The sequence below is a fragment of the Oncorhynchus clarkii genome, chromosome 6 (genome assembly GCF_045791955.1).
Source record: "Oncorhynchus clarkii lewisi isolate Uvic-CL-2024 chromosome 6, UVic_Ocla_1.0, whole genome shotgun sequence".
NCBI classification, from domain to species: Eukaryota; Metazoa; Chordata; class Actinopteri; order Salmoniformes; family Salmonidae; genus Oncorhynchus; species Oncorhynchus clarkii.
In genome coordinates, this window is record NC_092152.1 from 17,168,424 (window position 1) to 17,189,398 (window position 20,975).

The window sequence follows — 20,975 nt, forward strand, 5'->3', positions numbered from 1 at the left end:
AGCTAGAGAGCGAAATGTTGAACTTCCTGTATGAAGATGATGATGTGATTATGCTAATTACATAAGGAAAACGTAAATTGATTCGCGGGAAAAAATGAAAAATGGCGACTTGCATAGTTTGAACTTTAGCGCCTGTACACATATTGCAAGAATCGACAACTCCTAGCGAATGGAACGTTACTCAACAGCAGCGACATTATTTCGAGCATTGACCCTGTATTGGAAGTTAACCAAGGCGGTAAGAGAAGTCCATATACATTATTACAGCTCACTGAATTGGATTTCATTTTTGCATCTCGTCCTACTTTTAATGTCGCAAACTATTGTTATAAAGTGCTCAATCTCATTATTCGGGTATTCATAGATTACATTTAGCAAACTAAACTAGATGTTCCTTGCATAAAAGCATATGCGATACACTACCAAGGGGCAAGTAACATTCGTTTCATTGGTTTGACAGTTGCAGTTTAGCTGGCTAACTAGCAGATATAGCTAGCTAGCTACCAAGCTATATATGTATGGCTGATATAACAACTATAACATGTTTAGACAGCAGACTAGTTAGCGATTAAGAGTTTTGTGAGAAGACATGCAGTCGAGGAGATGCAAAAGTGTGAACAGGTTTGCAAAATAAAATACTTTTAATAATTTATGTTGGCGATATGCCCATCTTATTGACGGGACATAATTTAGCCAATCAACTAGTCTGTAATCAGTTTGATAAATTACATTCGAGAGTCGTTACAGTTTGATAGACTACTTGCTAACTGTTAAAAACGTGCCATGCCACTTTGTAATACTTGTACACGACCAGTTTGACTCGCGCAAGTGCTGCAATTTGCGACTGCGTTGACAAGTCAAATTCAAATGTGATGGCTGGCTGCAGTTGGCTGATGAGTCAGTCCGCTGAGGTATAAAATACCTTGGTCAGACCTGTAGGCTGTGCTGTGATCGACACGCAGTAGATCATCCAAATTGAGTCATCAGGCATCAGCCTACATCAGAACAGGGGTGGGGTGTTAAAACAAATATGTTGATGAAGGGCTGGATTTCATGATGCATACATAGGCATATGTCCTGTTTTTTTTATTTTTCAGGAAATGCATTTTATGACACCTTAACAATAGTTTTTGTCTATAGTAGGTGCATGTCAATACATTTGATTAAAAAAAGAACACTGGACACAACAATGTTCAACCACCACCTCCATAATGTTGTGATCATGAGGACATACAGTTGCTGCCTCAATGACAATGTAAAGCCCTGATTCTCCTAGGAAGAGTAGTAGTGTGGACAGCCCAGCTGCAGCATGTTGCAGTCAGCCTACAGAGATAACTTCTGCAGTGTGGAGCCAGATGAGGTGCTGGAGGCCAAGCATTTACCCCAGAAGAGAGAGCGAGGGCGGAGCTTCACAGACATGGAAAGCAGCGTGACCGTGGGCCAGTATGTACTGTGCCGCTGGTCTGATGGCCTATACTACCTGGGAAAGATCCAGAGAGTAAGTCCCCAGCACAACAGGACATTGTTTTATCAGTTAAATACTGTAGTATACTTCCACACAATGATTTGGACTCATTTTATTTACATAACAATAAGTACACTCTTGGGAGAAAAAAAGGTGCTATCTAGAACCTAAAATGGTTATTCGGCTGACCCCATAGGAGAACCTTTTGAAGAACCCATTTTGGTTCCAGTGAGGACCTTTTTGGATTCCATTTAGAATTCTTTCCACAGAGGGTTCTATGGGGACAGCCAAATAACCCTTTTTTCTAAGAGTGTACTGTCCAAATACTGCTCTGGAGTATTCACACAAATATGGTGGTTTCTCTGTAGATTTTAGGCACTACAGCAGTAATTTGTGTTTTATGACAAATCTAATGTAACACACTATTATTGGAATAGAACTGTAATAAACCTGTCATACACAATTTGCCTCCCACCTCATACTATCTGTTTTCACTTCATTCAAGGTGAGTACCTCCAAGCAGAGCTGCTTTGTCACTTTTGAAGATAATTCAAAATTCTGGGTTCTCTGGAAAGACATCCAACATGGTGAGTGAAGAGAAACTGAAATATTAATGTTATTGTTGTTGTCTCTGTGTAAAATAAAACATGTGTGAATTAGTTTAACTGTCAAACTTACATCCTCAATGAATTTATGTCTGCTGATAATATGGATCTACACCAGACAGGTTCAACATCTCAAAAGCTTTCTCCAAAAGCCATGATTAATGTGTAATCCACTTTCAACAGAATTACACAGCATCCTAACTGGAAATCATTACAGTTTCTTACAGTAGCTCCCTGGACCCTCATGATGTTCCTTTATTCTGTGCTACATATTCCTCAACACTTTCAATTGGCTTCCCATTACTTAGCCAACACTTGTACTATACAGTAGGCCACTTAAAGGTATATTTAGACACTTCCCTATTCCCTAATGGACTTGACTGTCCTTTAACTCTTCAACTGTCTAAATGTCACTTTTCTCAGAAAGGGCCAATTTATGTCAGTAATGCCTCGCAGATTGCTCTTAATTGAATATCTTGCATGTGCTGTTGACATGCTGACATCATGTTGGATGTAGCTGAAGTATAATCATCATTGAATGTACGCTAATGCTATTCTTCTCTCCCAAAACATGCAGCTGGAGTTCCGGGGGAGGAGCCCAAATGCTCTGTCTGTTCCGAAATGGTGCTGGTATCCGACAATGAGATCCTGCTATGTGGAAAATGTGGAATAGGTGAGTCGCTGTAGAGTCTGACGACCCTTATTAAAGGAGGATGTGGCTACACTCCTCTTTCTTGCACTTAAATGCAAGTGGATGCAAGTTCTTTACAGATTGTGATTAAGAAGGGAGGGGATCTCATTGTTCATTGTCTACAGGGCTCTATTTGCTTCTATATTTACTTCATGTATTTTAATGCTTTGACACTATCTCTAAAAGCATAAACTATATTTGAACTGTATTAAATTGACTGGAACAACATACAGAACTGAAGAAGGGTACATCTGTGGAATAACTACATGTCATCTGCTAAAGGTCATTGAATCTCTGAAAGTGAAACAGTGAACATTTTCAGTTGGACACAGAAAGCCTCTGTGACTCATAACATCTTTTCAACCCTGTGTACGTTAAACTAAGTACTTTCCATGGGTGTTTGTCTTAAAGAGACAGGTCCCATCTGACATCTACATTTTGTCCATGACAAGGACATGTATTAGGGTGGGGCCATGCAACAGTTGTGCAGGGTCCTGTCCTCCGGCTGTAGTATCTCGTTGGTTTTGTATCTACTTGGCTCTTAATTCAAGTAATTGATTGCTTTGGGAGTCCACTCCCTCTGGCTACCCAACATTTGCTGGACAGGATTAAAAGCTGGTTGGATGCCCCCTTCAGATCAACATAACATATTGCTGTGGCTCAAAGTACGGCCGGCAATAGCACTTTTTCATGGATCCATCCATTTATTCATGTATTTAACCATTTGTTTATTTTTATTGGGTTTGAGCATTATGTTTATTTATTGGGCCAGCATAATGTTTTCATTGTCCTCTTATCTTTGTTTCTGCCAGGTTACCACCAGCAGTGCCACATGCCACAGGTGGAGAGCTCAATGGTTTTGTCACCATGGTTTTGCAGGAGGTGCATCTTTGTTTTAGCTGTGCGGGTGAGTATTATTGATAGAACAAGCTGCTCTTCAATTGAGCAAGAAACTAATATAACTAATATAATTTTTAATAACTGTTTGTCTAGGGTAGTGTTCAACAGGAAGGAAACGTTTTGAAATGGGAAGGCACTACCTCAACACGTCCAATAAGAACACAGATTTTTGTTTTCTGTTACCAAACGTTTTGCTACGATGTGTCCGATTGAACGCTGTCCTATAATGCCTAACCATGTTGACGTGGCTGGTTGACGTGGCTGTCTCCTTATCACAGAAAGGGGGAGCTCTCAAAAAGGGGCCCATAGCAAAAGCACTGCAGGCCATGAAGCAGGTGCTTACCTACAGCCCAGAAGAGCTGGAATGGGATTCCCAGCACCACACAAATCACCAACAGTGTTATTGCTACTGTGGAGGACCTGGAGAGTGAGTGTGCTGGCTAGACACACTGCAGCATAGCATTTTACATATCCACTCTTTTAGAAAGCAACTGGATTTGATTCAGATACAGCACTCTGTTGCTCATTTAGTAACTCACTTTTCACTAATGGCTGCTCTCCTCCCCTCCCAGGTGGTACTTGAAGATGCTGCAGTGTTTTCGGTGTGAACAGTGGTTCCATGAGGCCTGTATCCAGTGCCTACAGGAGTCCATGATGTTTGGAGATAGGTGTGTGGAATTGTTATCAAACAGAAGAGGTTTTTTTCTGGGGTTTCCCACGGTTAGGACAAATCCTGGGATGTCAGAGGAAATAATTATAGTCTGGAAAGTGATAGACGTGTCATGGAAGTCGAGGGTATACCGATATGACTGAGGACCATTATGGATTTTTGATTTCCCCTAGAGGCACGTGACTTGTGCTTTCTCCTCCTCTGACCTCTCTGCCTTTCTCTTTCAGGTTTTACTTGTTCATCTGTTCCATGTGTAATAAAGGAGTAGAGTACATCAAGAGACTGGCCCTCCGATGGTAAATGGCTACTATACTCTTCATATCTACCTCTGAGACTCCAGATGTGGTACTTTAATTAAGAATACAATGGGCATTGGTGTCCTATAGTACAGTAGGTAGAGGATGTGTGGCATTATTATGCTCTTGTGCTTATGACAATGTGCTAGTGTAAACTGCCCTAGCAGGATTGTTTTGCTGTTAATACACACTGGGGTGCTAGGCAGGACAATATTTGATTAAGAGGACTACATTTACACATCTCGCTAAATCCAACTCCCTATCTGCTAACTCATATGGATGTATAATTGAGAGTTGTATTTATGAGGGCAATGGAATCGATCATCATTATCATCCCTTATGATGTGATATGTGAATGCTGCTGGTGAGGAAAACCGGTTCTGCACCCAATCACTCTAGATACATTACAATCAGTTCTCATCTCATTTCATGGGATTCCCATCAATTGTCTCTGGTTTCTTATCCAGGGTGGACGTGGTGCACTTGGCACTTTACAACCTGGGAGTCCAGAGTAAGAAGAAGTACTTTGAGCTGGAGGAGATCCTCAACTTTGTCAGCAACAACTGGGACCATTTCCAGTTGGGCAAGGTTAGAAACGAAGAAATCCTGTCTGAATTCTGAATAGGAATCCGGATAGGAAATTCAGATTAATGCTGTCTTGTGAAAAACAGATATTTTTAAAGCAAATTGCATCGGACTGACATTTTAATATTCCCCACAGCTCTCCAATACTCCTCCAACAGAAAGAGGCCAATATCTCCTTGATGCTCTGAACAACTACAAGAGCAAGTAAGACATCTCTCTCCGTTATATTTATATATATATATATGCATATATATATATATTACTGCTCAAAAAAATAAAGGGAACACTTAAACAACACAATGTAACTCCAAGTCAATCACACTTCTGTGAAATCAAACTGTCCACTTAGGAAGCAACACTGATTGACAATAAATTTCACATGCTGTTGTGCAAATGGAATAGACAACAGGTAGAAATTATAGGCAATTAGCAAGACACCCCCAATAAAGGAGTGGTTCTACAGGTGGGGACCACAGACCACTTCTCAGTTCCTATGCTTCCTGGCTGATGTTTTGGGCACTTTTGAATGCTGGCTGTGCTTTCTAGTGGTAGCATGAGACTACAACCCACACAAGTGGCTCAGGTAGTGCAGCTCATCCAGGATGGCACATCAATGCGAGCTGTGGCAAGAAGGTTTGCTGTGTCTGTCAGCGTAGTGTCCAGAGCATGGAGGCGCTACCAGGAGACAAGCCAGTACATCAGGAGATGTGGAGGAGGCCGTAGGAGGGCAACAACCCAGCAGCAGGACCGCTACCTCCGCCTTTGTGCAAGGAGGAGCACTGCCAGAGCCCTGCATAATGACCTCCAGCAGGTCACAAATGTGCATGTGTCTGCTCAAACGGTCAGAAACAGACTCCATGAGGGTGGTATGAAGGCCCGACGTCCACAGGTGGGGGTTGTGCTTACAGCCCAACACCGTGTAGGACGTTTTTCATTTGCCAGAGAACACCAAGATTGGCAAATTCGCCACTGGCGCCCTGTGCTCTTCACAGATGAAAGCAGGTTCACACTGAGCACATGTGACAGTCTGGAGATGCCGTGGAGAACGTTCTGCTGCCTGCAACATCCTCCAGCATGACCGGTTTGGCGGTGGGTCAGTCATGGTGTGGGGTGGCATTTCTTTGGGGGGCCGCACAGCCCTCCATGTGCTCGCCAGAGGTAGCCTGACTGCCATTAGTTACCAAGATGAGATCCTCAGACCCCTTGTGAGACCATATGCTGGTGCGGTTGGCACTGGGTTCCTCCTAATGCAAGACAATGCTAGACCTCATGTGGCTGGAGTGTGTCAGCAGTTCCTGCAAGAGGAAGGCATTGATGCTATGGACTGGCCCGCCCGTTCCCCAGACCTGAATCCAATTGGGCACATCTGGAACATCATGTCTCGCTCCATTCATTGCACCACAGACTGTCCAGGAGTTGGCGGGTGCTTTAGTCCAGGTCTGGGAGGAGATCCCTCAGGAGACCATCCGCCACCTCATCAGGAGCATGCCCAGGCGTTGTAGGAAGGTCATACAGGCACGTGGAGGCCACACACACTACTGAGCCTCATTTTGACTTGTTTTAAGGACAATACATCAAAGTTGGATCAGCCTGTAGTGTGGTTTTCCACTTTAATTTTGAGTGTGACTCCAAATCCAGACCTCCATGGGTTGATACATTTGATTTCCATTGATCATTTTTGTGTGATTTTGTTGTCAGCACATTCAACTATGTAAAGAAGAAAGTATTTAATAAGAATATTTCATTCATTCAGATCTAGGATGTGTTATTTTAGTGTTCCCTTTATTTTTTTGAGCAGTGTGTGTGTGTGTGTGTATGTATGTGTGTGTGTATATATATATATATATATATATATGACACACACACACACACACACACACACAGTAGATAAAGTGTAAAACTGTAAGTGCTCATTTTAACAAAACTCCACAGATTTACTACAACTGCATACATGTACTGCAACACTATATACTGTATCAGCCAATGTCTTTTTCATGTGCTATTAACAATAGTATAGTATGGCCCCCAACATTCAGTAAATTGTTAAATGTTTGTTCTGGTCATACAGTATTTGTTACAACAAACATGTTACTTGGCTGAAGGTGTATTTGTTGATATCACACCCCCTCTGCCAGACCATGAACTTGTCACCGCCCTCGTTATTCCTCCAGGTTTCTCTGTGGGAAGGAGATCAAGAAGAGGAAATGCATCTTCCGCCTGAGGACCCGCGTTCCCCCCAACCCTCCCTCTAAACTGTTTCCTGAGAGGGCTCAGAACGAGGGATGGAGAGGACGAAAGAAAGGCACAGGCAGGAACAGGTATTTTGCGTTGTAGTGAAAGCTGGATACACTGTATTTCAATTAGGTTTCTGCTAACTTTCTGCAAGACCTCAGTCAGAAAGTGTTGATCAATGTTAAGTGATCATGTAAGTGTAATGTTTCCTAGGACCTCCCACCATTAAATTACCCCTAACAGAGAACAAACATTAAGATGAAAGTTCTCATTTAGTATTAATGGCTATGTAACAGTTCTACTCTAAGAACTAAAGACTGTGTGCTGAAAACAATATAATTTTATCAGGGAATTACTGAATGATATTAGGCTGTCAAATTGTCACCCAGTAATCAAATTGTGTGATTAGAAAGTGAAAGTTGTCTCTTCCTCAGCTCTCTCCCTGCAGAGAAGAGGAGGAAGAGAAGATCAAAATGGCTGCTGGAGGACGCCATCCCCAATGTGAGTTCTCTGATTGTCTCAACATCTAACTCCGGTCGTGCCGACCACCTTTTCTACTGTTTCACTGAGCCTGAACTTTGAATAAATCTGCGCTGCTTTTATTTTTTCCTACCTCTGATGATTATCTCCTGTTCCTCCTCCTCCATTTTTCTGTGCTCTTTCCCCCCCTCCATCTCAGACCACTGTCCCTCTTCTAAAAGTCTATCTCCTGTCCACCATGTACCATGAAGTCCCTGTGTGTCATTGCCCTCATCCCTCTCTCTTCACGGTTCGACTCAAAGGGAATTACTTACATTTGGCCTCTGAGGCATTTTACTGACAAATCCCTCTGAGCAGTGCCATGTCTGTCTGGTCCCCAGGCACAATGTGCTCTAACAACAAACCTCTGACATTTCCTAGTAATAAAGCTAATACTGCCAGGCAGGAAGGAGGAAGGTGCTCAGATGAAAATATAGACAGCAATGGCAATATAGACAGCATATATAGACAGAACTGATGAGAACAAGGATGATGATGGGAACAATGTTGTTTATGACTGTTTATGACAATGGTTGAGTACTATAATACCAACAGTGTGTTTGTGTGATGATGTGTTGTGTAGAATGACCTGACCTCCACCTGGAGCACCAACCATCACATGGCCAACATCTTTGACTTCACCTTGGACGAGTTACAAAGTCTCAAAAGGTAAATATTGTGGATTTTAAGGGCCAGTTTCCCGCACACAGGTTAAGCATAGTCCTGGATTAAGAAGCATGTTCAATGGCATTTCTCTCCATTAAAATGTATTTTGAATCCAGGTTTAATCTGTGTCTGGAAAACCAGCTCTAAGAGTGTAAGTTTGAAGACTTTTGTCTGGACATTGACCTACAGTACATGATGATGCTAATTTCCAATGAAGCTGCAAACATTTGACATTGACTTCATTGCCATCGATTGAGTGCAGTTATTTTCTGGGCCCTAACAATCTACCCCCATTTACATGTATTTCCCTTTGAAAGACACACTTTTTTTCTGTCAGTCTTTGGTCACCACTGATTTTCATCAATGTGCCAAATGATGTGATTTAATTACGTTTAAGGTGCAGAGTTGAGTAACCGGGTGGAAGCCGGCTAGTGATGGCTATTTAAGTCTGATGGCCTTGAGATAAAGCTGTTTTTCAGGCCCAGCTTTGATGCTCCTGTACCGACCTTGCCTTCTGGATGATAGCAGGGTGAACAGGCCGTGGCTCGGGTGGTTGATGTCCTTGATGATCTTTTTGGTCTTCCTGTGACATCGGCTGCTGTAGGTGTTCTGGGGGGCAGGTAGTTTGCCCCTGGTGATGCATTGGGCAGACCGCACCACCGTCTGGAGAGCCCTGTGTTTGCGGACAGTTAAGGTTGCCGTAACAGTCGGTGATACAGCCCGACAGGATGCTCTCAATTGTGCATCTGTAAAAGTTTGTGAGGGTTTTAGGGGCCCCCCAAATGTATTCAGCCTGAGGTTGAGGAGGCGCTGTTGCGTCTTCTTCTCGACACTGTCTGTGTGGGTGTAACATTTCAGATCGTCAGTGGCGTGTATGCCGAGGAACTTGAAGCTAGAGATGCCGTCTGGACCGGCAGCCTTGCGAGGGTTAACACGTTTTAAATGTTTTACTCATGTTAGCCACAGAGATGGAGAGCCCACAGTTCTTGGTAGCGGGCTGCGTCGGTGGCACTGTGTTATCCCCAAAACGGGTGAAGAAGGTGTTTAGCTTGTCCGGGAGCAAGACATCGGTGTCTGCAAGGTGGCTGGTTTCCCCTGTGTAATCCGTGATTGTCTGTAGACCCTGCCACATACGTCTTGTGTCTGAGCAGTTGAATTGTGACTCCACTTTGTCTCTATTAGAGGTCGACCGATTAATCGGAATGGACGATTAATTAGGGCCGATTTCAAGTTTTCATAACAATCGGAAATCGGTATTTTTGGGCGCCGATTAATTTTTTTTAATTAAAATTTTATTTTTCTACCTTTTATTTAACTAGGCAAGTCAATGAAGAACACATTCTTATTTTCAATGACGGCCTTGGAACGGTGGGTTAACTGCCTCGTTCAGGGGCAGAAAGACAGATTTTCACATTGTCAGCTCGGGGGATCCAATCTTGCAACCTTACAGTTAACTAGTCCAACGCAATAACAACCTGCCTCTCTCGTTGCACTCCACAAGGATAATGCATGTTACGCAAATGCAGTAAGCCAAGGTAAGTTGCTAGCTAGCATTAAACTTATCTTATAAAAAACAATCAATCATAATCACTAGTTAACTACACATGGTTGATGATATTACTAGATATTATCTAGCGTGTCCTGCGTTGCATATAATCTGACTGAGCATACAAGTATCTAAGTATCTGACTGAGCGGTGGTAGGCAGAAGCAGGCGCGTAAACATTCATTCAAACAGCACTTTCGTGCGTTTTGCCAGCAGCTCTTTGTTGTGCGTCAAGCATTGCGCTGTTTATGACTTCAAGCCTATCAACTCCCGAGATGAGGCTGGTGTAACCGAAGTGAAATGGCTTGCTAGTTAGCACGCGCTAATAGCGTTTCAAACGTCACTTGCTCTGAGCCTTCTAGTAGTTGTTCCCCTTGCTCTGCATGGGTAACGCTGCTTCGATGGTGGCTGTTGTCGTTGTGTTGCTGGTTCGAGCCCAGGGAGGAGCGAGGAGAGGGACGGAAGCTATACTGTTACACAGGCAATACTAAAGTGCCTATAAGAACATCTAATAGTCAAAGGTTAATTAAATACAAATGGTATAGAGGGAAATAGTCCTATAATTCCTATAATAACTACAACCTAAAACTTCTTACCTGGGAATATTGAAGACTCATGTTAAAAGGAACCACGCGCTTTCATATGTTCTCATGTTCTGAGCAAGGAACTGAAACGTTAGCTTTCTTACATAGCACATATTGCACTTTTACACTCTTCTCCAACACTTTGTTTTTGCATTATTTAAACCAAATTGAACATGTTTCATTATTTACTTGAGGCTAAATTGATTTTATTGATGTATTATTATATAAGTGAAGTAAAATAAGTGTTCATTCAGTATTGTTGTAATTGTCATTATTACAAATAAATAAAATTAATAAAAAATTGGCCGATTAATCGGTATCAACTTTTTTGGTCCTCCAATAATCGGTATCGGCGTTGAAAAATCATAATCAATGGACCTCTAGTCTCTATACTGACGTTTCTCCTGTTTGATTGTCTTACTGAGGGAATAACTACACTGTTTTGTATTCGGTCATGGTATCAGCTCTCAAACAGCGCTGAACAATACAAGAAAGAAAGGCAAACACTTTGGGGAATGTTGACAATCAACAGAGATTTCTTAGAGGAGAATCAATAGATGGGGACTAGCTGGTGCAACTCCAAAAAGGGGACTAACTCTGTTGGAATGTGAGAAGTGGAATAGGCTCATAGCTGTGTAGCACCTGAACTGAGCTGGAGGATGAAAACGGCTAATGATGATTCTGTGAGAGTAGACTTTGAAGCATTACATTAATGTCCTTCCATTAGCTAGATGTAGTACTTTCACTCACTCACACACGCACGTGCACACACCTTTAGCATGCAGGCTCTTGTATTATGTGCTCAGAACAGTGACTTGGAATTTGCAGTCACAACGTGAGGGTGAGCAGCCATGGTGATCGTTGATTTTCCTGAGTGAGGTTTGGAATAAAAACAAAGAAAATGGGACCGTCAATGCGAGAGCTTTTCTGTTCCATCCAGGGGCCCCATCAATCTCTGATTATTCTGCCCCATCATTCTCTGATTATTCTGCCCCATCCAGGGGCCCCATCAATCTCTGATTATTCTGCCCCATCATTCTCTGATTATTCTGCCCCATCCAGGGGCCCCATCAATCTCTGATTATTCTGCCCCATCCAGGGGCCCCATCAATCTCTGATTATTCTGCCCCATCAATCTCTGATTATTCTGCCCCATCCAGGGGCCCCATCAATCTCTGATTATTCTGCCCCATCCAGGGGCCCCATCAATCTCTGATTATTCTGCCCCATCAATCTCTGATTATTCTGCCCCATCCAGGGGCCCCATCAATCTCTGATTAATCGCTGATTATTCTGCCCCATCATTCCGTAATTCCAGCGTTTGAATGGATCTGTTGTTGTTTACTCCTCAGCACCAGCTCAGGACGGACCTTCAGTCTGGACCTGGACTCCACAGACGCGGCTAGTACCACAGGATCTGCCACCACCAGTGTCTCCTATGACCTCAGGTACAGCACTGTGGTCGCCATGGCCTCGGGTACAGCACTGTGGTCGCCATGGCCTCGGGTACAGCACTGTGGTCGCCATGGCCTCGGGTACAGCACTGTGGCCGCAATGGCCTCAGGTATAGCACTGTGGTCGCTAAGACTTTTGTTGTTAGAAAAGGTAACTCTCACATACATTATCTGTGCACCTTATCCTCTTTGGTGCTCTTTATAGGAAGAGGGCTCTGACCTCAACACCATTCAAGAACCTGCTTGACTATAGTCCAGGGCCCTTATCCACAAAGTGTCTCAGAATAGGAGTGCTGATCTAGGATCAGGTCCCCACTGTCTACTGTACGTAAACGTATTGATTATGATTTAAAAGGCAAAACTGATTGTAGTGAATACAAACCCAGGTGTTGGCGTCAAAGGGGACTTCCAGGTGAACGAGCAGGTTACATGATCAATGTGATGATCAGTCTCCCTCCCTCTTCCCCCAGCTGTTTCTCACTCATTTGTTCTTTTAGTTTTTTTGGCTCCATCGTGTGTAGTGTGGTGCAAACCGATCGATAAGACCCCTGACTCTAACGGCTGCAGCCCAGGCTGTCAGATGAGCTTTTCTCTCTGCCTTTCCAAGCTCTTGAACATGTTCCTATGTGAGAAGTTGAGGAGAGACAAGCGTATTTGACATCACACAAGAAGTATGATGTGAGGTCTTGGACAATTAATGCAGTTGGCTCCTGTACATCTTCCAATATTTACTTATAGTCGTCTTGGTTGGAACTAAGCAACTCAATATATCCAAATTGACAAACCCACCATTGTTTGAACATTGTGAATCCCCCCCTTTTTGGGAACACCCCTGGGCTCTCTAACTGACTGGCTTTATTTTGCGACATTCTCGGTTCTGGCTCCTCCTCTCACAAGAAGGGGGGTTCTGAAGTTTGACATTCAGAGTGTTGACATTTTATGGTGGGTTTTTTTGGAAACTTTTTTTGTTGCTCTTTGCCTTTACTGTATTTTAGTTCCATGGCTGAAACTCCTACAAATGGGGTGACCGTGGTGCTTCCGACGTCTCCTGTGGCTCAGAGAGAGGGGATTGATTGTTATGATGATGTTTACGCTGATGTAACTGCCCTGCCCGTCTCCACGCTGGTGCTCTGCCTTGACACACACACTCTGTCCTAAGAGATGAGAGCTGTGTGTGTGTGTGTGTGTGTGGCTAGAGACGGGCCTCATCATTTCATGTCCCTATTCCCAGATACCCCAGATATTTCATCCCTCTGTTTTAGTCTGTTTATTTTTAAATGTGGCTTCGGCTCATTAACATCTCTGTCTGATACTCTAGAGAGGCCATGTGGGGGAAATAAGAGGCGTGTGGTGTTTGTGGAGACAGAGTGATTCCGTGGGGCGACAGAGCTTGTGCCCCCGCTGTGCCCTTCTCTCTCACTGTGGTTCAGATCAAACATGCCAGTTTAGTATCTGCCTCCTCCACTCCCTCTCTTGCTGGCTCCCGTTGGCTAGGATGTGTCAATGTAATGAGATTGTTGAGTTAACTGACAGTCAACTTGGTATCGGAGAAGAGGACGTCATCTGATTTGGGAATCCACCTATCTAAGCCTAGTGTATTTTTTAATAGCCTAGAAAAGTTTCCATCTGTTTAGTCTTCTTCAGACTGTTTTTAAGGGGATGTATAAAAGCAGCACCGACAGTCATAGGGCATGAAAACCACAGACAGTTGGAAAGGGTATATAGCGGACCACAGCTACCCCTGGTGGCTGATGGAAGTCATGTTTGTAGTTGGACTGGGTGTGCAATGTCCAGTTGCCATTATTATTTTTTTTGACTCCACAAAGGTATGTCTGGTGGCACAGCAAAGCAGTCAATTCAGGAAACCGTTGTTGCGTTTTTTTCAATAGGTTGCTGATATTAGGGTCATGTTCATTTGGCACCAAACAGACTGACTGGACTTGTCCAATAAGAAATGCTCATTTTGCAAAACATTTCCAAGAATGCTTTGCTGCATGCCCTAATGAAAGTTTTTCTAACCTGTTGCAGGAAGAATGTTGGCAGCCGTAAGAGGAAGCTGCCCACCTCAAACTACACGGTGCTGGCCACTAAGAAGGAGGTGGTGGAGAACGAGCTGAGCCCTATGGAGCAGAGCCTGCCGGGAGAGGAGACGGCCTCTGTGATGCTGGACAACGCCATCGACAGCCACACCTTCGACAGCATCAGCGAGGACGACTCATCCCTCTCCCACCTCAAGTCCTCCATCACCAACTACTTTGGGGCGGCGGGGCGGCTCACCTGTGGAGAGAAGTACCAGGTGCTGGCCCGCCGGGTCACTCTGGAGGGGAAGGTGCAGTATCTGGTGGAGTGGGAGGGCACCACACCCTACTGACCTGGCCAACCAGACAGGCGGTCTTCAGTTAGGTGTTGCAGAGAAGGGGGGAATAAACGGCAAGATCAGCCTAGCAAAAGGCCTACCTAGTTGTACTCATTTAATTGTTTCATGTTGCTTTCTCTTGCGCTACAGTACTATTTCAGTATATATGACAGGTAAAAATGGTTGTTCTCTTCCACCATAGCTAAGGTTTTTATTATTTAATTTGTAATTCAACCGGAATGTATTGAACAGAAACGTAAAGATTGAGTACGTTTTTTTTTTTTATAGATACATTGTCTGTTTGGTAGCGTCCTCAAGAATTTTCAACAGTAACACAGCCTGAAAAATAGTCCCATGGGAATAGCTGTTGAATTTACATCTGTGCCCACGTTATTTCGTTGATTCAACCAATGTGTGCCTGTTGGGGTTTGCCTTGTTCTTAACCGGATGATAGTTTGAGTAGAAGATTTGTGGTGGTACTGTAAAGGTAATGTGAGATATGGCCCAGGGGTCCAATAAATAACAATACCACTGATTCTAAAGGATGGCAGCAAAACTGATGAAAGAGCACTGCTAAAATGATCAGTCAGTGTCCCTAAATTCAATTCAGACAACTTCCAATAATATTCTGCTCTACTAATAGTTTTTCAGTGTTTTTTTTTATTTTTTACCTTGTGTTTTGAATTGTTTCTCTTAACAGCAATATGCCATATCCAAGCAACATTTAATATGCCATATCCAAGCAACATTTTAACTTGTAGCAAGTTATACCTTTGTCATTGTTGTGCCTCTCCACTGATCAATGAAACCGCAGTTTAACAGCTTTATCTACGCAGTACTGTAATGCCAAGTCTAAAAGCTGAGTAACAAACACATGTTTTTATGAATTATCACTTAACAGTCGGTTTATACTTGGTCCTTTAATTTTCAAATGTGTTTAGAGAGAGTTTTTCCGGATGGTTAGGGGGACAAGAGACCAAAGCAAATACTACAAGCATTTCTGATAGTGTTCCTGGTTTTCCTTTTATCTCTAGTGGTTTATGCTGACATAGGTAGTTTGGCTTACGTAGATGCAAAACTGTTGTATTTAATGGAAATTCAAGGTAGAGGATGGAGAACTTATTTTAACATAGTACTTTTAGACACTGTAAGATCTTTTTGGACATTTGAAATATAGAAAGTTAGAATGAGAATATTCCTTTAGTCATGGACTTTAAGGGGGAGTCTTGGTCTATGCTCTAACAATATCCAAAGATGACTTTATATATTACTCTCCCACCTATAGATATTTCTGTTTCCTCAAGACATGTATTTGTTTTGTTCCAGACTTGGATATCTTTTCGCTGACAGTGAAACCTGGGGCTGTGTACATTAGGGCACTCAGTGGGGGGAAAAGGGAAAGAATTTAACGGAAAACAAAAATGAGCATTTAGGCCTATTTATTTGACACGCCCAGGTAATCCCTCCGTTTCATTTAGATTTCTGATCGTGCTTAATGAACAGGATACAGAATCTTTCGACCTTGATAAATATGATTCGATATCAATACGTCAGTACATCATGAAAGATAAATGACGCTTTCCTATTAACAGTTCTGTTAATGTACATCACCCTCTATACGTCATTGCACTATTGACACATCTTAAACTATGCAAGTATGTTTTTTTTCAATTGATGTTACTAAATAACCAAATATTATTTACAATATAGTTTTAATTGATTATTATGTAAATTTGTGATCAGAAGTCACATGCTATATATGCGTTATATTATTAATAAGCAAAGTTTTAAGCTACTTGTAATATGTTTCCCCTTTAGCATTTTGCAACTGTTTATGCACTTACTTTCCTTCAAATTACAGTATGACTGTATTCACTCAAACAGTTTATATTATGAGTAGATTCATATCTATCTTATGGAGTTTCCATTTTATGGATGATTCTTGAATAGTGACACATCAATGGTAAACTGTGTGCAACATAAAAGTTTGACTTTAGTTGTATTTTAAATCAAATAAAATGCATCTTTAAACATGAATGACTGTATAATAGTTGTTTGCCATGTTACATGCCCAGAGCTGTGTATATAGAGAACTTCCTGTGTACTGTACATTTACCCCTATTTCCTATGCTTGTTAGAAATGTTAACTGTTACATCTCTCAGCGGGCATTATGCATCCTTATTTGTCATTCATTAAACTTTTATTTGGTCTTTCGAATTGTAATAAAAATAATTTGAGATGCCTTACTGTATGTACAGGACACACATGGTATACACCATCCAATGAAATGCTTACTTGCAGGTTCCTTTGACAATGCAACAATAAGAAATAATACAACCAAGTAAATGGCTCAGTAGAATAGAATAAACATTTTAGCATCAACTTATGATATAGAAAGGCCATTATTTTGGGGAAAGGGATTGGGGGGGCAAGTGTTTACATTGTCCAGTATTTAGCAATAAACGAGTCTGGTAGCAGCAGTTGTGATGTGTGAAGCATGAATGTATAGGCTGTGTTTAGACAAGCAACCCAATTCTGATAAAAAAAAATGTCACATTGGTATTGACTAATCAGATCAGCTCTGAAAAAGATCTGATTGGTCAAAATACCAATTAGTGGAAAAAATATCCAAATTGGGCTGCCTGTGTAAATGCAGCCTGTGCGTGTTAAGGTGCGGAGTCAGTTTAGGTGGCCAGTTCAATTGTTCAGCACTCTGATTGCTTGTACTGCATATTAAAACTGTCTGCCAGACCGGAAGGGAGTGAACGGCTCTTGGCTGGGGTGTGTAGTGTCCTTGATGATGCTGCGGGACATCCCCGGGCACCGTTTCGAGTCGATGTCCTGGATGGGTGGGAGCACGGTCCCAGTGATGTATTGGGCTGTCTTCACCACCCCATGTTCTTTTGCTCCTCCTTAGATATAGATGCCATACCAGTTTACCTTATTGCAATAGAAGAGCCCAAAAAAACGAATTCACACAGAAATACAAATGTAAAATGGTACATCATCTTAAAACCATATCCACATCTGTTCAGTACTCACAAAAGTCTTTAGCATTACTAAAACCAAGCCTGGTGGTTTTCCAGAGCAGCATGTGTAGAGAAGTGTTAGAGGAGCCCGTAATGAATGTACAGAAAGAGACTAAATTAATTTATGAGACTGACAGTATCAACTTTACACATGATTACACAGCAAACATCCTTGGAGGAACATGCATGACCCTCACCAGTGTCACCTTACCATATTAACGACACAACTATAAAGATAACTAGATGTTCATCTGCTTATATTACATGAAGAGTAGGCTATGAAATGTTTCTCAACATTCCCGTCAGTTTACTGTTTATACTATGTAGTGTAAATCTCTGGTAAATTGTTTATGCATTCTGGTATACCTAAAACACGTGACCTCTAATCAGGGGCACAACTGTGGTTTTAGAAGTGGGGTGGGACAGAATTATAATTTTTTAATCCAGTCTGATAAACACTCCAAACAGCCTACCTGACCCATCAGAGGTGTCCGCAAGGTCCTAGAATACATCGTGGCCTAGTTTTGTATCACATTCCAATGATAAAACTGGGGGGGGACAAAAATGCAATTTCCGAATGTGGGGAGGACATATCCCCCTGTCCCCAGTGAAAGTTGCCCCACTGCCTTTATCATTAAACTGGTGACTAGTGAAAATTATTAGTGCATTTTCTTGAAACAGACAATTATTTTTCAACCTCTAGCCTTGTCACTAGAGGGCAGCATAATAGCATGAAACAGATGGAGACTTGACGCCCGATTAGATCCAGTGACTGATCAGTTCTGTCGTGATTGTAAGCAGTGGTGGAAAAAGTAGCTAATTGTCATACTTGAGTAAAAGTAAAGATACCTTAATAGAAAATTACTCAAGTAAAAGTGAAAGTCACCAAGTAAAATACTACTTGAGTAAAAGTCTAAAAGTATTTGGTTTTAAATATACTTAAGTATATATTTAAGCACCCCCTATCTACATCGATGGGACAGCAGTGGAGAAGGTGGAAAGTTTTAAGTTCCTCGGTGTACATATCCCTGATAAACTGAAATGGTCCACCCACACAGACAGTGTGGTAAAGAAGGTGCAACAGCGCCTCTTCAACTTCAGGAGGCTGAAGAAATTTGGCTTGTCACCTTAAACCCTCACAAGCTTTTACAGACGCACAATTGAGAGCATCCTGTCTGGCTGTATCACCGCTTGGTACGGAAACTGTACCGCCCACAACCACAGGGCTCTCCAGAGGGTAGTGTGGACTGCACAACGCATCACCGGGGGCAAATGACCTGCCCTCCAGGACACCTACAGCACCGATGTCACAGGAAGGCCAAAGAGATCATCAGGAACAACAACCACCCGAGCCACTGCCTGTTCACCCCGCTACCATCCAGAAGGCGAGGTCAGTACAAGTGCGTTAAAGCTGGGACCCGAGAGACTGAAAAACAGTTTCTATCTCAAGGCCATCAGACTGTTAAACAGCCATCACTAACACAGAGAGGTGGCCGCCTACATACAGACTTGAAGTCATTGGCTACTTTAATAATACTTTAATAATGTTTTCATATCTTTCATTACTCATCTCATATTTATATTCTATACCATCTATTGCATCTTAGCCTATGCCGCTCTGACATTACTCATCCATTTATTCTTATTCTTAGATTTGTGTGTATTAGGTATTTGTTGTGGAATTGTTAGATTACTTGTTAGATATTGCTGCGCTGTCAGAACTAGAAGCACAAGCATTTCGATACACTCGCAATAACATCTGTAATTAAATGTAATTACAAAAATATACTTAAGTATCAAAAGTAAAAGTATAAATCATTTAAAAATCTTTATATTAAGCAAATCATACAGCACCATTTTCTTGTTTTAAAAATTCATGGATATCCAACACTCAGACATCATTTACAAAAAAAATTGTGTTTAGTGAGTCCGCCAGATCATTAATTTACATTTTAGTCATTTTGCAGACGCTCTTATCCAGAGCAACTATGGTTAAGTGCCTTACTCAAGGGCACATTGACAGATTTTTCTCCTAATGTATTTGGCTCAGGAATGCAAAGCAGCGACCTTTTGGTTACTAGCCTACCGCACAACCGCTAAGCTACCTGCAACCCCATTCAAAATGTAACGAGTACTTTTGGGTATCAGGGAAAATGTATGGAGTAAAAAGTACATTATTTTCTATAGGAATGTACTGAAGTAAAAGTAGGAGTAGTCAAAAATATAAATAGTAATGTAAAGTACAGATACCCCAGAAAACGTCAAGTAGTACTTTAAAGTATTTCCACAATAATCGAGAATTTCAATAAGCATTTCTCTACGGCTGGTCATGCTTTCCTCCTGGCTACCCCAACCCCGGCCAACAGCTCCGCACCCCCCGCAGCTACTTGCCCAAGCCTCCCCAGCTTCTCCTTCACCCAAATCCAGATAGCAGATGTTCTGAAAGAGCTGCAAAACCTGGACCCGTGCAAATCAGCAGGGCTAGACAATCTGGACCCTCTCTTTCTAAAATTATCCGCCGCCAGTGTTGCAACCCCTATTACCAGTCTGTTCAACCTCTCTTTCGTCTCGACCCGAGATTCATAAAGATTGGAAAGTTGCCGCGGTCATCCCCCTCTTCAAAGGGGGTGACACTCTAGACCCAAACTGTTACAGACCTATATCCATCCTACCCTGCCTTTCTAAAGTCTTCGAAAGCCAAGTTAACAAACAGATCACTGACCATTTCAAATCCCACCGTACCTTCTCCGCTGTGCAATCTGGTTTCCGAGCTGATCATGGGTGCACCTCAGCCACTCTCAAGGTACTAAAAGATATCATAACCGCTGTCGATAAAAGACAGTACTGTGTGGCCGTCTTCATCGACCTGGCCAAGGCTTTCGATTCTGTCAATCACCGTATTCTTATCGGTAGACTCAACAGCCTTGGTTTCTCAAATGACTGCCTCGCCTGGTTCACCAACTACTTCTCAGACAGTGTGTAAAATCGGAGGGCCTGTTGTCCGGACCTCTTGCAGTCTCTATGGGGGTACCACAGGATTCAATTCTCGGGCCGACTCTTTTCTCTGTATATATCAACGATGTTGCTCTTGCTGCAGGTGATTCCTTGATCCACCTCTACGCAGACTACATCATTCTGTATACATCTGGCCCTTCTTTGGACACTGTGTTAACAAACCTCCAAACAAGCTTCAATGCCATACAACACTCCTTCCGTGGCCTCCAAATGCATGTAAAAACTAAATGCATGTTTTCCTTTTCTATTTTTTTGTTGAATTTCATGGTATCCAATTGTTAGTAGCTACTATCTTGTCTCATCGCTACAACTCCTGTACGGGCTCGGGAGAGACGAAGGTTGAAGGTCATGTGTCCTCCGAT

General features: G+C 42.4%; 1 protein-coding gene across 1 annotated transcript; it reads left to right on the forward strand.

Moving 5' to 3' along the window:
* The first annotated feature begins 84 nt into the window (after window positions 1-84).
* On the forward strand, window positions 85-16,815 carry LOC139410674 (PHD finger protein 19). Its single transcript, XM_071156066.1, has 15 exons — window positions 85-238; window positions 1,277-1,498; window positions 1,971-2,052; window positions 2,648-2,743; window positions 3,574-3,668; window positions 3,940-4,088; window positions 4,234-4,329; window positions 4,559-4,627; window positions 5,095-5,215; window positions 5,349-5,416; window positions 7,384-7,530; window positions 7,879-7,945; window positions 8,547-8,632; window positions 12,111-12,206; window positions 14,241-16,815. Exons 2-15 carry the CDS (start codon window positions 1,310-1,312, stop codon window positions 14,581-14,583), a joined length of 1,704 nt encoding a protein of 567 aa, XP_071012167.1. The 5' UTR covers window positions 85-238; window positions 1,277-1,309; the 3' UTR covers window positions 14,584-16,815.
* The last annotated feature ends 4,160 nt before the right edge of the window (window positions 16,816-20,975 follow it).

Coding starts and splice junctions, on each gene's coding strand:
- LOC139410674 (XM_071156066.1), top strand. CDS start 1,310: ATGTTGCAGTCAGCCTACAGAGATAACTTCTGCAGTGTGGAGCCAGAT. Junction 3,669..3,939: donor TCTTTGTTTTAGCTGTGCGG/GTGAGTATTATT, acceptor TCCTTATCACAG/AAAGGGGGAGCTCTCAAAAA. Junction 4,330..4,558: donor TCCATGATGTTTGGAGATAG/GTGTGTGGAATT, acceptor TTTCTCTTTCAG/GTTTTACTTGTTCATCTGTT.